The sequence below is a fragment of the Nelumbo nucifera genome, chromosome 8 (genome assembly GCF_055504915.1).
Source record: "Nelumbo nucifera cultivar China Antique chromosome 8, China Antique-T2T, whole genome shotgun sequence".
In the NCBI taxonomy this organism is placed as follows: Eukaryota; Viridiplantae; Streptophyta; class Magnoliopsida; order Proteales; family Nelumbonaceae; genus Nelumbo; species Nelumbo nucifera.
Window position 1 is genome coordinate 9,509,016 of NC_142656.1, and position 17,044 is coordinate 9,526,059.

A 17,044-nucleotide genomic window follows, 5' to 3' on the forward strand; every position below is an offset into this window, starting at 1 on the left:
AAATGCCTTTGTAAAAGTGATTTTATAAAAGAGTATAATTGGTATTTTAAAAAATTACCAAGGACAATATTATGGGAGAAAAATTTTGAATAAATACTTCTTGTATGAGCACTTAAAAAAAGTTGGAAATTTGGGCTTAAAAAATAAATCCTTATTTTTAAAATAAGCACTTATTTCGTGCTTATTTTCCAAATACCAATAAGTGCTTAATGATCCAAATAAACACTTATTTAAATAAGCACTCCCAAACATGGCCAAAGACTAATAAACTTTTGCAATCCTTCATTAATTGGGTGATGCACCAAGGCAACGAGGAATTCGCCAATAGAAGTTTGTTAAGTGAAAAACAATCACTCTCAATCTGAATTTAACTAGGCCAAGTTCCAAAACAAACTTTAGAACATGAAATAAAGCAAAAGCCTCGACATCTTCTACAAAGACCACCACCACCTATGATCTAATTGCTCGACCATAAATAAATCCCCTTTCTCATTTTTTATGACAATACTAGCACCTGCCCCATAAGGGTTTGAACTTTGAAGAACCCTCAATATTAATTTTGATGTAGCTAGCTGGCGAGAGGCGAGGGAATCTAGTGAGCAACCCCACTAAGAGCGGGCTGATGAAAGCTAGCATCTACTGACCGGTAATTAGGAATATCACAATTGGTTTTCTATTTTAATTCTTCTTAATAAAGCCCACACGTCACGTAGGTACTGACCGGTAGTTAGAAATTGTTGTCATAAATACATGGAAAGCTTTTTTTACCGTCTAACAGATGTTTGGATCATTCGTACAAGGAGTTTTGTATAAATTTTTAAGTCCAAACAAGATTTAGAATATCCTTATTGTATGGTATGTATGAATTTTTTAACTTACCAAAATGCCATTTAAAGAGATTTAGGGACACTCTAGGTTTAATCATTATAACCTCTTATCTTACTTGATCTTAATGTTGGAAAATAGGGTCACTAAAACTTAGAAGAGAAGTTTTGAGAGGCATATGAAGATATTGTCTTTAAAACATTATTTGCCCCCATTCAGTTTCATTGAATTTGCTGTTGGGTTATAGATAAATTCGTTCCCAAGATACAATAGAGCTTTGGACAAGAATCTACAACCAACAAAATTGAAGAGTCTCCAAAGAAACTTTCTATGAGACTATAGCAAATCGGATTGAGAGAGAGAGAGAGTGAGTGAGTGAGTGATTTTCGAAAATGTTGTGTGTTTAAAACTTGATTCATATTCCTTAAATAGTTTCTAAAAAGTTACGAAGAAAATGTAGGTATTGGTTAAGAAAAAGGCACGTTGAACGTTCACAACACAATTGTGATTGATATTTTATGAGCAAGCCTCGCAACACAGCTCCCTCCGCTAGTCTATTTTAAAATACAACCAATGTTACTAATGTACGGTAGGATGCGCGTGGTTAGCAATGTGTCGTAATCAACAAACTATGCCGATGTGGCTGATTTTCAAGATGGGACCTCTCAAACCAAGGATCAGATCCTCTCTACTTAGACACTTGGCGGTTGAAGAGGGCGTTTCATCACAATTACGATGGGACAACTCCCACTGTAACGTTGCAAAACCGCGAAAGAAATTGCGAAGTGTACACGGCATCGGCATGCTCGCCTGCTCGGAGACCGGAGATGAGAGCTAAGGTGAGAACTCCAATCACTTCGGCTTCTTTTAATACATTTTAATTTCATTGTTAAGATTCAGATTCTGGACTAGACTGGATGTTTTCAGAAAATCGAGTGCAGTTCGAGGGGATTTTTTTTTGGTTATTGTTTTCATTTTCTACATGAGATCTATTTGGTTTTCCTCTAATAATTTCACAAATGCAAAATCCTAAGTCTTTCTTGGATCACTTCATGAATGCTTCTTTTAAGTGAGGTCTCTGTGTCGAAATCTCGTGGGTGAATTAGAGGTTCTGGTTCGTTTCCCTTTTCTCGTGGTATGGATCTTCTTTGTGTTCATAACCTCTGGAATATCACTCTGACAGTCTGACTTCAACGTTTGACTGGTTTCCAAACATTTTAAGGTGCATTTTGCTCATAGATTTATTTGCCTTTTGTTTCTTACCGAAGTTTATATGCGAGATTGATTTGATTTAGGACAAAGTAGATGTTGAGACTCCTAGAGCAGGTCACGCTCATAGTTCCTGAAAAGATTAGAGTAAGAATATACAATTTTATTAGGCAACTTAGATTTCAGTTTGTACTTTACCATTTCTCTTGTATATTGTAGATGTAGTATGGTTTTTGGGAATAGAGAGAAGAATTGTTTTAGGAGCAGTTGCACTGCTGGAGGATTTTCCCCCTCGAAGATGCATACCCCTTTGAAGCAGACCGTTCCGACCATTTTCTGTATTTTGTTTTTAGTTTTGATCTTGGGGGATTATAGCATCAGTTAAATCCAATTCTATGGGATGTTATATCTCACCCGCAAATTCCAACATTGCTGACAGTTGAAACCTGGAACTGTATTAAGTTTCTGAAATCTTATCCATGAAACATCCTTGAGCGATAGACTACTGACTTAAAACTTCAGCATCTTTCTTGATCTTGTGTTTCTAACCTAATAATCTATAATGGCTTATTGTTAAGGGTATGGAAATTGTTGGGCATCCAACTTTCTTTTAGACAACTTTAGCAGGATATTAATTGAATATTGTGCATCATGATACAACTCATGGAGTTGGGGTGAGAATTTTACTCTCACACTTTTGAAATTGTGCTTGGCTTTACTGTCAGAAGAGGAGTTCGTTATATCTTGGTTAGGGATGAGTTAAGAAGTATTTCCACAGACTTTGTAACCAGAGGATGGAGAACTATATTGTTCTCATTGGATTTCAGTTGGCTGCAGTTCAGGATTGGATCTCTTCACAATAAAAAAGTAAAACCAAAAAGAAAAGGGAAGGAAAAGAACATTGGTTATGGTCTGTCAGAGAACCTAGGGCCTTCTGGAGTTGCTAACCTAGAGATCAGGTTGGGAAGGTTATCATTGCTTGCTCCAGTTGAATTGGAGCTGGAGTCTTCTTGACTTTTTATTTATTTTTTTGACTTGTGAAGTTGGGATTGTTACAAGGGCTTAGGCTAATTTGTCATTAAGGTTTTAGTATGTGGGGTAAAGGGACAATTCCCAGGTTTATCACTGATTGGATATGGGACAGTTCAGATGGTTCTTGGTGTTTGAGATATCACATCAGGAAGGTGATATCGTTGATTTCTAGTTCTAGATTGAACATCTTGTTCAGATGGCACACTAGGTTCAAAATCCATTAGCTGATAATTTTGCTAGGGATTGGGGGGAGTTAATTATTTTAAGGAACTTCTCTTTTAGGGTAGTTTCTTTCTAATTATCTTTTTTTTCCTACTATGGTTGCATGGGTATGCCTATTTTAAGGTTTTCTTTTGGATACTTCAATTGCTTGGTTAACATAACTTTGTTCTTTTCCTTTTCTTCTTAATATAGGTTTTTGATTACTGATGAAAATCAATAAAAATAAAAGTTCAAACCCTTGAACTTACAGAGAAGCCTGTCTTTTTGAGCATATGCATAACACGACCATGTGTCACAACAGGCCTTTGTGGCCTCACACACAAAAAAGACTCAGGTTTAGGGTGTCTCTTAAGCAGATAGAAAGAAATTAAAGAAGGGAATGGAGAAAGATCTGTTCATGTCAGCTCATATGGATCCTACTAAAATTCACATGTGCTTGCAAATTTATTTTTTTACCTTTGTTTTATTTTTCTCATAATCATTGAAATGGCTGTAAATGGCTTTTTTACTTTTTAATTCTCACTAGAAGATTTTATTTGTGAATTAGATGGCATATTACCATTTGGTTGCCTTTCTTGTGGCGCTTTCTTGTTTCCTTGGAGTACTCAATGCTAGTGCTGGTGATGTTGATCCACAATACAGGTCAGCTTCAGTGTTCTTCTTATGATCATTCCAATAATAATTTTTGATATGTCAGTTTTTTTTTCATTATATGAACTTCATCAATGATATCATTGTAGTTTTAATAGTTTTTACTGGAAAACTTTGGACTTTCTGGTTGGTAGAGGAATGGGATTGGGTACTTATAGTTCAGAAAACTGGAAAATGTTAAAAAGGAATTCTTTTATCTGAAAAAAAAAACATGAACTAGGGATTTGCACTGACTGATCAACCCTTCTCTCTTGGGAGTACATGTCTTTATAGCCTTCAAAAATAATCTAATGCATCAAATTTAAAGTTAAATTGAGACTTATTATTATTATTTTTGATCAATAACACTTTCATTAAATCATCAATAGAAGATTTACAAGAGGAAGACAAACACACTTATCTTCAGTTGAAAAACAACCCACTTGATGTATGGAACTGTTTGATATTAGATGCAAACCAGAAAATGAACAAACAAGAGAGGAAGAGAAGAGAGAGCTGACGGCAATGAGTGTTAGAGAGTAAGAGGTTCGAACATAACCACTCTCTAACACTCTAAACATCTTATTAATAAGTTAATCTTTTACAAATTACAGAGAGGCCCTTGAGAGAGCAGGAAAATACAAAAACAGACTATTATAGAGTATGGGCCCAGAATAAGGCCCACAACAGAGAGAAATATAACATAACATAAAATGACAGTCTATGGGCCATTCGGCCCATCTTCTCTACACTCCCCCTCAAGCTGAGCATAGATATTAATCATGCCCAGCTTGCCAGTGTCATGTTGAAGCCTTGCCTTGGAAATGCCCTTGGTGAGAAAATCTGCCAATTGTCCTTCAGAAGTAATGAATGGAAGACACACTTCACCGGAGGAGACTCTTTCACGAATAAAGTGTCTATCAACCTCAATATGTTTGGTTCTATCATGTTGTACCGGGTTGTGAGCAATGTTGATGGCAGCCTGATTATCACAGTACGACATCATGGGTTTGTCATGATCTACCCCAAGTTCTTCCATTAAGGACCTTAGCCACAACAATTCCGAGACTCCATGTGCCATGGCTCTATATTCTGCTTCTGCAGAGGATCGAGCCACAACTGTTTGTTTCTTACTCCTCCAAGAGTCAACATTACCAGCCACCAGACTGCAATACCCTGAAGTAGATCTTCTATCATCAATATTTCCAGCCCAATCAGCATCAGTATAGGCTTCAAGTTTCAGATGACCATGTTTGGCAAATAGAATTCCTTTTCCTGGAGAGCCTTTCAGATAGCACAAAATCCGTTCTGCTGCTGCCATATGGGTATCTCTAGGAGCATGCATGAACTGGCTAATGCAACTGACAGCATACGCAATATCTGGCCTAGTCATGCACAGGTACAAAAGCTTCCCAAGAAGTCTCTGGAAGACCCCTTTGTCTTCCAACAAAGTTCCATCCGAAGCTGAAAGTTTGTGACTCATATCAATAGGAGTTGCAGCTGGTCTTGCACCCAATTTGCCAGTTTCAGACAACAAATCAAGGACATATTTCCTCTGGAAAATAAGAATCCCATCCCTGGATCTGGCAACTTCTATGCCAAGGAAATATCTCAACTCCCCCAGATCTTTAATCTCAAATTCTGTACGGAGGAAAGACTTAAGGCCCAGAATGCCGGAGGCATCATCACCAGTCACTATAATGTCATCAACATACACAATGAGATACACTGCTAGAGACCCACTTTTCTTCACAAAAAGAGTATGATCTGATTGTGTCTGAACATAGCCGAATTTAACAAGTGCAGCTCTAAATCTCTCAAACCAGGCTCTAGGAGATTGTTTGAGGCCATAAAGAGATTTCTTCAGTTTACATACCTTTCCTTGCATATCTTTCCCATACATTCCTGGAGGAAGACACATGTAGACCTCCTCATGTAAGTCACCATTCAGAAATGCATTCTTTACATCTAACTGATAGAGAGGCCAATCAAAGTGAGCTGCCAGAGACAAAAGAACCCTCACAGATGTCATCTTAGCAACATGGGCAAAAGTTTCCAGATAGTCAATCCCATATGTCTGTGTGTAGCCCTTTGCAACAAGTCTGGCCTTGTACCTCTCAATAGTCCCATCTGCCCTGTATTTAATGGTAAAAACCCACTTGCATCCAACTGGATCCTTCCCTTCAGGCAAATCCACCACCTCCCAAGTACCATTTTCATGTAGAGCATCCATTTCAGCCTGCATGGCATCTCTCCATTCTGGAATCCCAAGAGCTTCTGATACAGACCTAGGAATGGGGTTAGAAGCAACTGAAGAGAGGTAGGCACAATATGAAGGGGAAAGTAGGTCGTAAGAAAGGTGTTTGGAAATGCAGTGTACAATACACTTCTGCTTTCCTTTCCTAACAGCAATGGGGACATCAAGATCTGGGAAGGAGGATTCCAAGGGAGCTGAAGCAATACCTGTTATCTCATCTGTGATTGGGAGGGTATGAGCCTCATCTGTTGTAAGGGAAACCACTTGCTCATTCCTGGATCTCTGCCTTTGATACACTTTGGGATTATGGGTAGGACGAGGAGGTAAAGAGATAGGAGCACTAGGACAAGAAGAATGAAGTGGCTGATCCTCCTTTGATTCATTTTGGGAGGATATAGATTTGTCAAGAGACTGAACTGGGACAGGAAGGGGAAGAGCAAAAACTTGTGACAGACTCTCCCCCTGTTGACAATGTCTTTCCTGAGAGGAACCATAAAAAGGAGAAAGTTCATCAAAGGTAACATCCATAGAGACATGTCTGGTGCCAGTCTTTGGATCAAAACAACAATAACCCTTTTGTGTGGGGGAGTAACCAAGGAAGATGCATTTGTGGGCTTTTGGTTCAAACTTGTGTCTCTGCACACTTGGAATGTGAACATAACAGGTACAACCAAACACACGAAGAGGAATTGGAAAGAGATCCTTATCTGGATGAAGAAGACTGAAGGGGGATTTAAACCCTAAAACCCTGGATGGCATACGGTTTATTAAATAGGTAGCAGTAAGTACAGCATCACCCCAAAATCTTGTGGGAACATGTGAGGCAAATAAAAGGCTCCTTGCAACCTCAACAATATGTCTATTTTTCCTCTCAGCAACTCCATTTTGTTCAGGGGTTCTAACACAGGAGCTTTGGTGAATAACCCCCATGTCAGAGAGATACAAGGATAAGCTCTTCTCAAAATACTCTTTTGCATTGTCAGATCTGAAAACCTTAATTCTGGTACCAAATTGAGTTAAAACAAGCTCATGAAATTGCCTCACAAGTCTCGGTACTTCGTCTCGGGATTTCATTAAGTATATCCAAGTGAATCTAGAAAAGTCATCAATAAACAGGATAAAGTATTTGTAGCCCCCCATAGAGGGTAAGTGGTAAGGCCCCCACACATCAGAGTGTACAATATGAAAAAGAAAAGAGGATCTTTTATTGCTCACAGGGTAATTTTTTCTACAATGCTTTGACAACTGACATGACTCACAATTGAGACTGGACACACCGACTCCCTTAAACAGTTTGGGAAACAAATGACTTAAAGCAGAAAAAGGTAAATGACCCAACCGACAATGACTCAACATAATTTGACTGACAGACTCTGAAGAAGTAGAACCAAAAGCAACATTCTTGGGATGATCAAAACATTGGCCAGGGGTGTCAAGCAAGTATATTCCATTCGCTTCATGGCCACTCCCAATCACCTTCCAAGACTTCAGGTCCTGAAACACACAGTGAGAAGGGAAAAAGGTTACACAACAATCCAATGACTTGGTCAAGCTACTTACAGATAACAAGTTGGTATTTAACTTAGGTACATGAAGAGTGGAAGATAAAAGTAAAGAGTCTGTAGGCTTGACAGTTCCCTTGCCAGAAATGGGGGCAAGAGAACCATCAGCTAAGGTGATTTTGTCACGACCAGGAAGCAAATCATATGACACAAACAAAGTGGAAAGGTTGGTCATGTGATCAGAAGCACCTGAGTCAATGATCCAAGGGGTCTTGGGATTACCTGAGGTAGATGCATGGTTAGTAGAAGCCCTTATACCTGAGTGAGCAAATGCAGTGGTGGCTGGACTTCCAGAAGGGTTGGATGATGAAGTTACACCTTCAAGCTGGCTGATCATCCTTCCAAACTTCTCATATTCAGCTTTCATGGCTGCCAATTGTGCACTTGCAGACTCAAACTCTGTATCTGTACTTGTGGTAGTATGTGCACTTCCTGTCTTTCTATTGTCATTCTTCTTCTGGAATCGGATATGAACAAGACTGGGATGCAATTTCCAGCACTTGTCCTTAGTGTGTTTCAGCTTCTTGCAATATTCACACACCACCTCCTTTCCTGTGCCACTGGGAGCTCCTGTAACCCCTTTGGGTTTGATTCCCATATTTGCAAAATGATCATTGATACTGACCCCTTGAACCTGTACTTTCCTCCTACTTTCCTCACTGCTGACCAAAGCATATGCTTGAGACAATGAAACATCTTCCTTGGACAGGATGTTTTGCTTTGTAATGTCATATTCAGAATTGATCCCTCTTCTCCTCTCCCGGCTCCCACAGGAAATCTCTCATTAGCTTCTCCAATCTGTTAGCAACCTTCACTGGGATTTTAAACACCGACAGGAAAAAGATGGGTAAGTTAGCAAGCGTGACCTTAATTAGTGTAATTCTCCCACCAAGAGAGAGGTAGTTCTTTTTTCCAGGATACCAATCTTTTTTCAAACCTTTCCACCACCGGGTTCCAAAAGCTCTCTCTCATAGGATTATCACCTAATGCAACCCTAAGTAGTTCAAAGGCCACCTCGAAACTTCACACCCCAGCACTTCAACACTCTCCCTGATCTCTCCCTCCTCCAAATTCACCCCCACTACACAACTTTTCCCAAGGTTAACCTTCAAGTTGGACATTTGCTCAAACAGTTGTATCACCGACTTCAAGTTCATGATAAAGCTCACATTACCACCTTCACAAAACAGAATCGTGTCATCAGCAAACTGTAAGTGAGTGAGGGGGGTTTCCACCCTCCCAACTCTCCAGCCTTTAATGAGCCCCCTAGAATCTGCTCTATGAATCAGCTTCCCCAATCAATTAGAATGAACAAGAAAGGAAAAAGGGGGTCTCCTTGTCTTATACCCCTACTGGCTGGAAAGAAATCTACCACTGTCCCATTCACTAGCACTGAATAATGACAATTCCGAACACAACCCATGATCCACTTACACCATCTAGCCCCAAACCCAAATTTAGTCAAAACTTTCCTCAAGAAATCCCAGTCCACCAAGTCATAAGCCTTTTCCAAGTCCAACTTACAGACCACTCCCTTCTTCTTATCCCTCTTAAAGTTCTCCACACTCTCATTAGCAATTAAAATCTGATCAATAATTTGTCTTCCACTCACAAAAGCTCCTTGATAGTGTGCAATGATATCTGTCAATACCTTCTTCAGCCTCAAAGACAACACTTTTGCAATGATCTTATACAAGCTATTAACCAAGCTAATTGGCCTAAAATCCTTCGGGTGGGATGCATCTTTCTTTTTTGGAATTAAGGCTATAAATGTAGAGTTCACACCCGGATTGACAATTCCTCTCCTGAAAAACTCCTCAAACACCTGCAAAAGATAATCTTTCAAGATATCCCAACAGTCCTGATAAAAATCCATTGTGAATCCATCCGGCCCTGGAGCTTTTGTTCTATCCATAGAAAACACAGCCTCCTTGATCTCTTCTAAATTAAAGCTTCTTTCCTACCTTCTCCTGTTCTCCACCCCTACATCTGGCCAATCCAATCCTTCTACCCACACCCTTCTACTCACAGGCCTTCTTAGAATAGATTTGAAGTGCTCCATACAAGCCTCGTCAATCTCCTCTTGTTGTACTAACTCAACTCCATCTACTACCAATTTGGAGATAAAGTTCTTCCTTCTCCTGCCATCTGCTAGAGAGTGGAAATACTTAGTGTTTCTGTCTCCCCCTTGCAACCATTTACACCGAGATTTTTGCCTCCAGCTAATTTCCTCCTTGTGCAGGCAGTCCTCTAACTGTCTTCTCAAATCTCTCCTGAGATCATTGTCTTCCTCTCCAAATTCTCCCCTTTCTTCTTTAGAGTCAAGGCTTTCAATCTTATCCATCAGTTCTCCCTTTCTTTCTTCTACCCTCCCAAACTCCACCAAATTCCACTCTTTGATTTTTGCTTTCAAGAATTGTAGTTTCTTATGGAATTTCATCCCCTCCCATTCCACCAGTGGGTTACACTCATACCACCACTCCCTCACTTTGTTAGTCAGCCCTGGATGAAGTAACTACATATTTTCAAATCTAAAGGGGGTAGGACCTCCACACCTTCTTTCAAATCTAAACTGAGATTTATAATTTGACTTGCTGTCTTCATGACAAGTTAAGGGCAAGGATGAATGCAATATGCCCCTATAGTGGGTGTTTTGGGTCAGACCATGGTTCAGGGGGTAGACAAGCCTTAAACTGACCCCTCTGAACCTGGTTGAAAAAAAAACCCTAAAAAAATAGAGAAACGAGCCTCGATACAGGCCAATATGCCCCTATCGGCGTATCAGCCTGTATCGATATTTTGAACCTTGGGTGAGATATAGGGAAGGATGGTATAAAGAGGCACTTTGATGGGTTTTTCTGGGGTTTTTGAGTTGATGATTTCCATTTTCTAGAGAGAGAATTTCTAGTCTAGGGTTTTTTAGAAACTGAGTAAAGGTTGTATGGTGGAGGAAACTTGCTTGAAGGTTGAAGACATATATGATTAAAGAAATTGATGTCTAATCAATGGAATTAGTGCTTCAATCAATATTTAGAACCCCTTCATGGAGATTAAGGAAGATCATTTCAAGTTGCTTAGAACTCGTGGAGAAGTTCGATTTGAGGGTCTCCTATTGACACGTCTTTCGAGAAGCGAATCAATTTGCTGATCTTCTGACTCATGAAGCGTTGAAGAATATTGTGGATTTTCTTTATTTAGATCTGTGTAACCTCCCAAGGAATCTAGTTCTCACTTGCTTAGCTGACTCTTGGGGACGTGCTACCCCCCGTCTTGTGTAGTACATTCCAGTTTTCATCTACATATATATATATATATATATAGAGAGAGAGAGAGAGAGAGAGAGAGAGAGAGAGAGAGAGAGAGAGAGAGGTAATTAGGGTGGCTCTGGTTACTGTTTCACCATAATTATGAAATTGTCACTCCACACCAATTAACTGAAAAATACTTCAACTTCTAGCCTGTTGGACTAATCATAGTTGTCAAGGTGCCAAGGTGCAGCTAGGCAAGAGGGGGGCGTCTTGTCACCTAGGTGATGGGTTTTTTTGAAACAACAAAGATTCCTAGGGTAATTTCCCAAGTTTCATATCAACCAGCAATCATCTTTCACTAATAATAAGCAATATGTTTCACCAAATAAATGAAAACCTCATATCAAAACATAGAAAATTAACATATTCATAAGAAGAAAAGAAGAAAGAACAGAAAATTCAGAAAAGATAAGGACCGAGCCCTTGTTTTGTCCTAGATTGAAGAATAAATATAGTAAAACTGTAAAAGGAAAGGAAAAAACTTAGTTTTTACCCCTATGACTTAAATTAGAAAAAGAAAATCAGAAAAAACGGAAGATTCATAGGCTCAAAACTTAAGGAACACTTTGATGCTCATACCAGCTAATTTCTTTAGGATCTTTATATTACTTTTGGGTTTGTAACTTCATGTTTTGTGCACTACCATATCATTATATTTATTTGTGATGCCAGGACTTGTGTGGATCAGTGCAAGAAGTCTGGATGCATTGGAGATGCATGTTTTGCAAGTTGTAATTCCTCTTCTGGTGGTATCTCCATCACTGGTCAATGGAGCATGAAAGAACCACTTTACCTGCGTTGGAAACAATGGGATTGTCAAAGCGACTGTAGATATCACTGCATGGTTGAGAGAGAGAAAGAACGAGAAGTACTTGGTGCAAGACCTGTTAAATATCATGGAAAGTGGCCCTTCAGGCGTATTTTTGGGATTCAGGTTTGGTTTAATAAGTCATTGAGTGATTTCATATTTTGTGTTTCTCACCTAAGAAATAGAAACCATTAACTTACCCATTTTTCAGGAGCCTGTTTCAGTTGTATTCTCTTTCTTCAATCTTGCTATGCATTTTCATGGCTGGTTATCCTTTCTCATCCTTCTGTACTACAAGTTGCCTCTAAGGTCTCAAAGTAGGAAGACCTATTATGAGTACACCGGCTTGTGGCATATTTATGGGTTCTTGGCAATGAACTCGTGGTTTTGGAGTGCTGTTTTTCATAGTCGGTGAGTTGATTGGTTTTCACCTTTATTTGTTATTTCTTAGTTTTATTTAAGACAAATGAGAAAGAAGGGCCGGATTCTAGATTGTCCTAGTGCAAACTCTCTATGTACAACTTGGTCTGACAATGTCTTTCTGATTGACAATACTTCCTTTCAGCTTTTCTAGATGCCAAACCATATATTTCTTTTCATAGAAATTGCCATAGTAAGATAATTTTCCCTTTACTATATGTTTCTGTTTTACTTGTCTAATAGGACCACATCAGATAACTTTCTCTTTTTTGGTTGCATGGTGCTTTTCCATAAAATTTACAGTGATGTAGATCTAACAGAGAAGCTAGACTACTCATCTGCTGTGGCATTACTTGGATATACTCTTATTCTGGCCATACTACGGACTTTCAATGTGAGGGCTGAGGCTGCTAGAGTCATGGTTTCTGCTCCATTGATTGCATTTGTGACAACCCATATATTATATCTCAATTTCTACAAGCTTGACTATGGTAGGCTCTCTACTTTCAAGGATTTCAATTTATTGTGCTAGTCTTTCTGTTGTTGGTTAAGATTTCCATCTATTAAAACATGCATAAACCACAAGATGATACTCCAATTGCTTGAACCAGTGCTTGGATATTAGTTTCTACATTTAAAATTGGATGGTTCCAGTCTTTCCAGATATTGTTAATGTAGGTCAAAGCAAAAATTGAGTATCAAAGTGCACAAATGAGGCTCTATAAATTGGGGATTGGGTGGGGTGGAGGAACTACCTCTAGAAAACAACTAATCATGGTTTCTCTGGCAGAAAAACCAACATTTTTTTTGCACCATTTCAAAATCTTCCAGAAATCCCAGAATTTTCCATTGAGCATACTAATCTTAGCTCTTTATTAGGTCTGGTTCGAACCTGAATCCTTAAAGAAGACTTGAGCAACACCTTAATGTAATACTAATATGACAATGTTGTTCATATAGGTACACAACCCTAAACAATGGGTTGGCTACATGAATCCTGTTTTTCCAGTCTGTTCTATTTAATGCAATGTCTGTTGTTAAATAATTGGCGCTTAAATAATTTCTTACTACCACCCATGTCCTTTTTGGTCTACCTCTTGTCCTTCTAGCCCCTTCAACTTGTAACAAATTACTTTTTCTTATGGGTGCTACTGATGGTCTTCTATGCACATGACCAAACCATCTTTGTCTACTTTCTCTCATTTTATCACCTATTGGATCTACTCCCAAGTCCCTGCAAATGACTTCATTATGATCCTATTCTTTCTAGTTTTTCCGCTCATCCATCTCAGCATATGCATTTTTGCCACACTCATTTTCTGGACCGGGTGTTTCTTGACTGCCCAACACTTTGCTCCATGCAACATAGGGTCTAGGTCTGGTTCTCCCATAACACAGACCTGACTAATCCAACTGCCCTGGATTCTTAAAATAGCATAAGTTTATTCTTTATAAACTTTTGCTCTGAAGAGATTGATAAATTGATAATATCCCCCTCCTTGCATATAAAGTTTTTGTTAATTAAATAATATCAAAATTTAGACCTCTCTCTTACATGTATCAATGCTTTGAAGTACCAAGAGAATGATTCAAAGAACCAGGACTTCCAGTTAGGTAATTCATTAGTCTCGAGGTGAAACTTAAACCTCATGGGATATCATTTTCTTTAATGAAACATGGATTAAACTGAGGAAAAAGCGAAGAATGTTCATAAAATTAGGAGTAGATTTTTATGATTTAACAATTGCATAAAAAATTGAAGATGCGGAAAGTTGGTTAATATGTTGGTGCCTATAACCATCTCAAAGCGAGTATGCATAGGAGTTGTCAGTCAAGTGATTCTGGCATGGGATCATAAATGAATCATGCTCAGGCCTAAACTTCTAATATTAACATAGAACTGAGTTTTTTTTTCTGATGAAAATATTAGTTTCCTCTTGCAGTTATTTTGATTCAAGGGTCTAATCTTTCAGTAAATCTTGCAGGATTAAACATGAAAGTGTGTGTTTCTATGGGTGTAGTTCAGCTTCTCCTGTGGGCTGTTTGGGCTGGTCTCACTCACCATCCTTCACGTTGGAAGTTATGGGTGGTTGTTGTAGGAGGTGGTCTTGCTATGCTTTTGGAGATCTATGATTTTCCTCCATACAAGGGATTTGTTGATGCTCATGCTCTATGGCATGCCACTACCATCCCCCTTACCAATCTGTGGTGGAGCTTCATCAAGGATGACGCCAAGTTTAGGACTATGAACCTTGTCAAGAAGGTAAGATAACTAATATTGTTATGGCTTTGTAGGTTTCTGCTGGTCAACTGTTTCTAGAGGGAATGCCAAAGAAGGTAAAGCAAAGTATATTTTTCCAAACGAAAACAAAAGAGCAAGATATCGATACCATCATACTGATGTTGACTCGACCACTCAACTTAATTGGTAGTGTGGATTTCTTTGTGCTTTGGAAGTTGGAACATTGAGGCTATTGTTTTTGATTACGATGATTTGGGTGTTGGGATACTGATACATCATTATCATGCATGTTGAATTAGTTTTCTTTACTCCCTTTGTTTGTAAGTGCAAATCTAAAGGTATTCAAAATATTCACCAGTTTCAGATTTGTATGTCTTTGCAACGATGGTTTTGAATACCTTTGTTTGGTCTCATTTGCACTTTAATGGCAATGCAAATTTTGCATCCCTCTACTTTTCTTCTCATACAAAGTGGGAAGTGGGAACCATATATCGTTTTTCTTCTCATTTTATTCCATGCAAACAAACAACTTTCCTAGTTCCTATTATTTTCCCTTGTATGTTGCCATGTTGGAGATCGTATACTTTTGCTACCAAATTTACTCCTCCCAAACAAACAACACTCCCATGCGTTTGGCTTAGTTTATTTGGAAGTGCAAATGAATTGAATGAAATTTTACTTTGTTTTGTTTATTTGCAATGCAAATTGGATAAAATACAACGTAAACAAAGTAAAAGCTAAAGCAAAAGTAGATCAGAATTTATGCTTATCTGATCTGTGCTCCTATATGCATTATACTATCGCAAGTAAAATTGCATTGCAAAGAAACAGAGAAATAGATACAAATGAACTTTGTTTTGAAAATAAACAGAGACTAGGCTCAGTATGGAAAGTGTGCAAATACAAATACATACGGTGCAAAGCCTTATATTTTGTATTTTTAAACCTGTATTTGCATTATATGTACGAAATAATGTAAAATACAAGGTTTTGCACTGTACATACAAAATAATTCAAAATGCAAGGTTCATTTTTTTATGAACACTCCTAATTCACCTATTCACAACCCACAAGAGAGTGGATATTCTGCCAACAAAACACAACCCAACACCCTTCCAACATCGCCTAGTGTATCATGCACTCTAGTCTCATGATGAGATGTGCGGTATTAGATCATGTTGGTAGGGTGTTGGAATGCCTTTTATTGGTAAGAGATCAAAACTCCCTATAAAGTGCTACAGATACACATTGGAAACAACCCCCTGAATGACATTATACAAGTATGGGAGTATTCCTGATGTATGCTTATAAGTGTCTCGTGGGTAGGCATAAATAGTGTTATTGTGGGTAGCAGATCCAAACGCCTGATCCATACATAAAAGTAAATATATATACACGAATAAAAGGAAAAAATGGATTTACTGCCATCTAAACAATGTGCTAAGTGCTACACTGCTATCTCGCAAACAACACAGCCCCACACATTGGAAACATCTCCTTTATGTGAAGAAATCTAAGCAAAAATAATGTTCTACAGGCATGGGTTTTCAGCCACACAACATCTGTTTATGAATTTAACATACATGTATAAGAGATATTCCAAATATATGAATGAAATGGCAAATCACAAAGCTTTTGCTTGAAACTTGCAAGAGACCTAGGCTCCTTCTCTATTAGTTCTTAAAACATTGATATTTTTGTATTTTTAGTAAAGAAAAGAATAAAAAGATGAGAACGATTATTAAAACAATTGTAAGGCCAACTATGTTGTATGAAAAGAGTGTTGGACAATCAAGAAACATGTCCAAAATATGGGTGTGGTAAGAATGCTAAGATAGATGGGTGAAAAAACCATACAGATAAAATGAGAGAAAATAAACTAAGATGGTTTTGCCATGTGCACAGAAGACCACTAACATCACTATTTAGAAGTGATTTGTTACAAGTTGAAGGACTAGAAAGGTTAAGGGTAGACCAAAAAGGACATGGGAATAAGTAATAAAAAAATGATTTAAGCACTCTCACTTATCAAAAGGGCAAAATAAATAAATAAATAAATAAATAAGCATCCATAGTTTAAGATTGATCAACTGGTTGGTGCGTGGTGGCTCAGTTGGTACATCCATGGCTATGGCATTAGGATTTAGGAGATGCAGAATCTATTCCCACTGCCACCTTGGGGAGGGTTTATGGGATGGGGATAGGGCTACTCCCTCCTTGTGTAGCCCCTTTGGGAAAGGGTAAATTGCAGATTATTATTTATACTTCAGAGATAGTGGCAATTACCTCTTGAACTTTTATTTGCAACAAGACTCCTATGAGCTTTTAAATTCTCACAAAGAACCCCTCTCTTATAAGTTTAGTGATGGAAGAAATTAATTTACCAAAATACCCATTCAAGAAACTCCTGTAAAATGAAAGTTACAACAAAAAAATCATGAAAACCTGGAAATGCAACAAACATACATGCAATTAATATCAATTAAATCAATAACAAATGGAAATTGAAAAAATGTTAAAAATCATTAG

General features: G+C 38.2%; 1 protein-coding gene across 2 annotated transcripts; it reads left to right on the forward strand.

Moving 5' to 3' along the window:
- The first annotated feature begins 1,520 nt into the window (after positions 1-1,520).
- LOC104592138 (uncharacterized) lies at positions 1,521-14,961 on the forward strand. Of its 2 annotated transcripts, none has more exons than XM_010251346.3 (6): positions 1,521-1,664; positions 3,836-3,930; positions 11,718-11,979; positions 12,065-12,264; positions 12,577-12,764; positions 14,259-14,961. In XM_010251346.3, exons 1-6 carry the CDS (start codon positions 1,653-1,655, stop codon positions 14,543-14,545), a joined length of 1,044 nt encoding a protein of 347 aa, XP_010249648.1. In that variant the 5' UTR covers positions 1,521-1,652; the 3' UTR covers positions 14,546-14,961. The 2 variants fall into 2 exon arrangements, with proteins under 2 accessions (XP_010249648.1, XP_010249649.1); XM_010251347.3 differs by lacking the exon at positions 1,521-1,664 and adding an exon at positions 1,736-2,047.
- Positions 14,962-17,044: the final 2,083 nt, after the last annotated feature.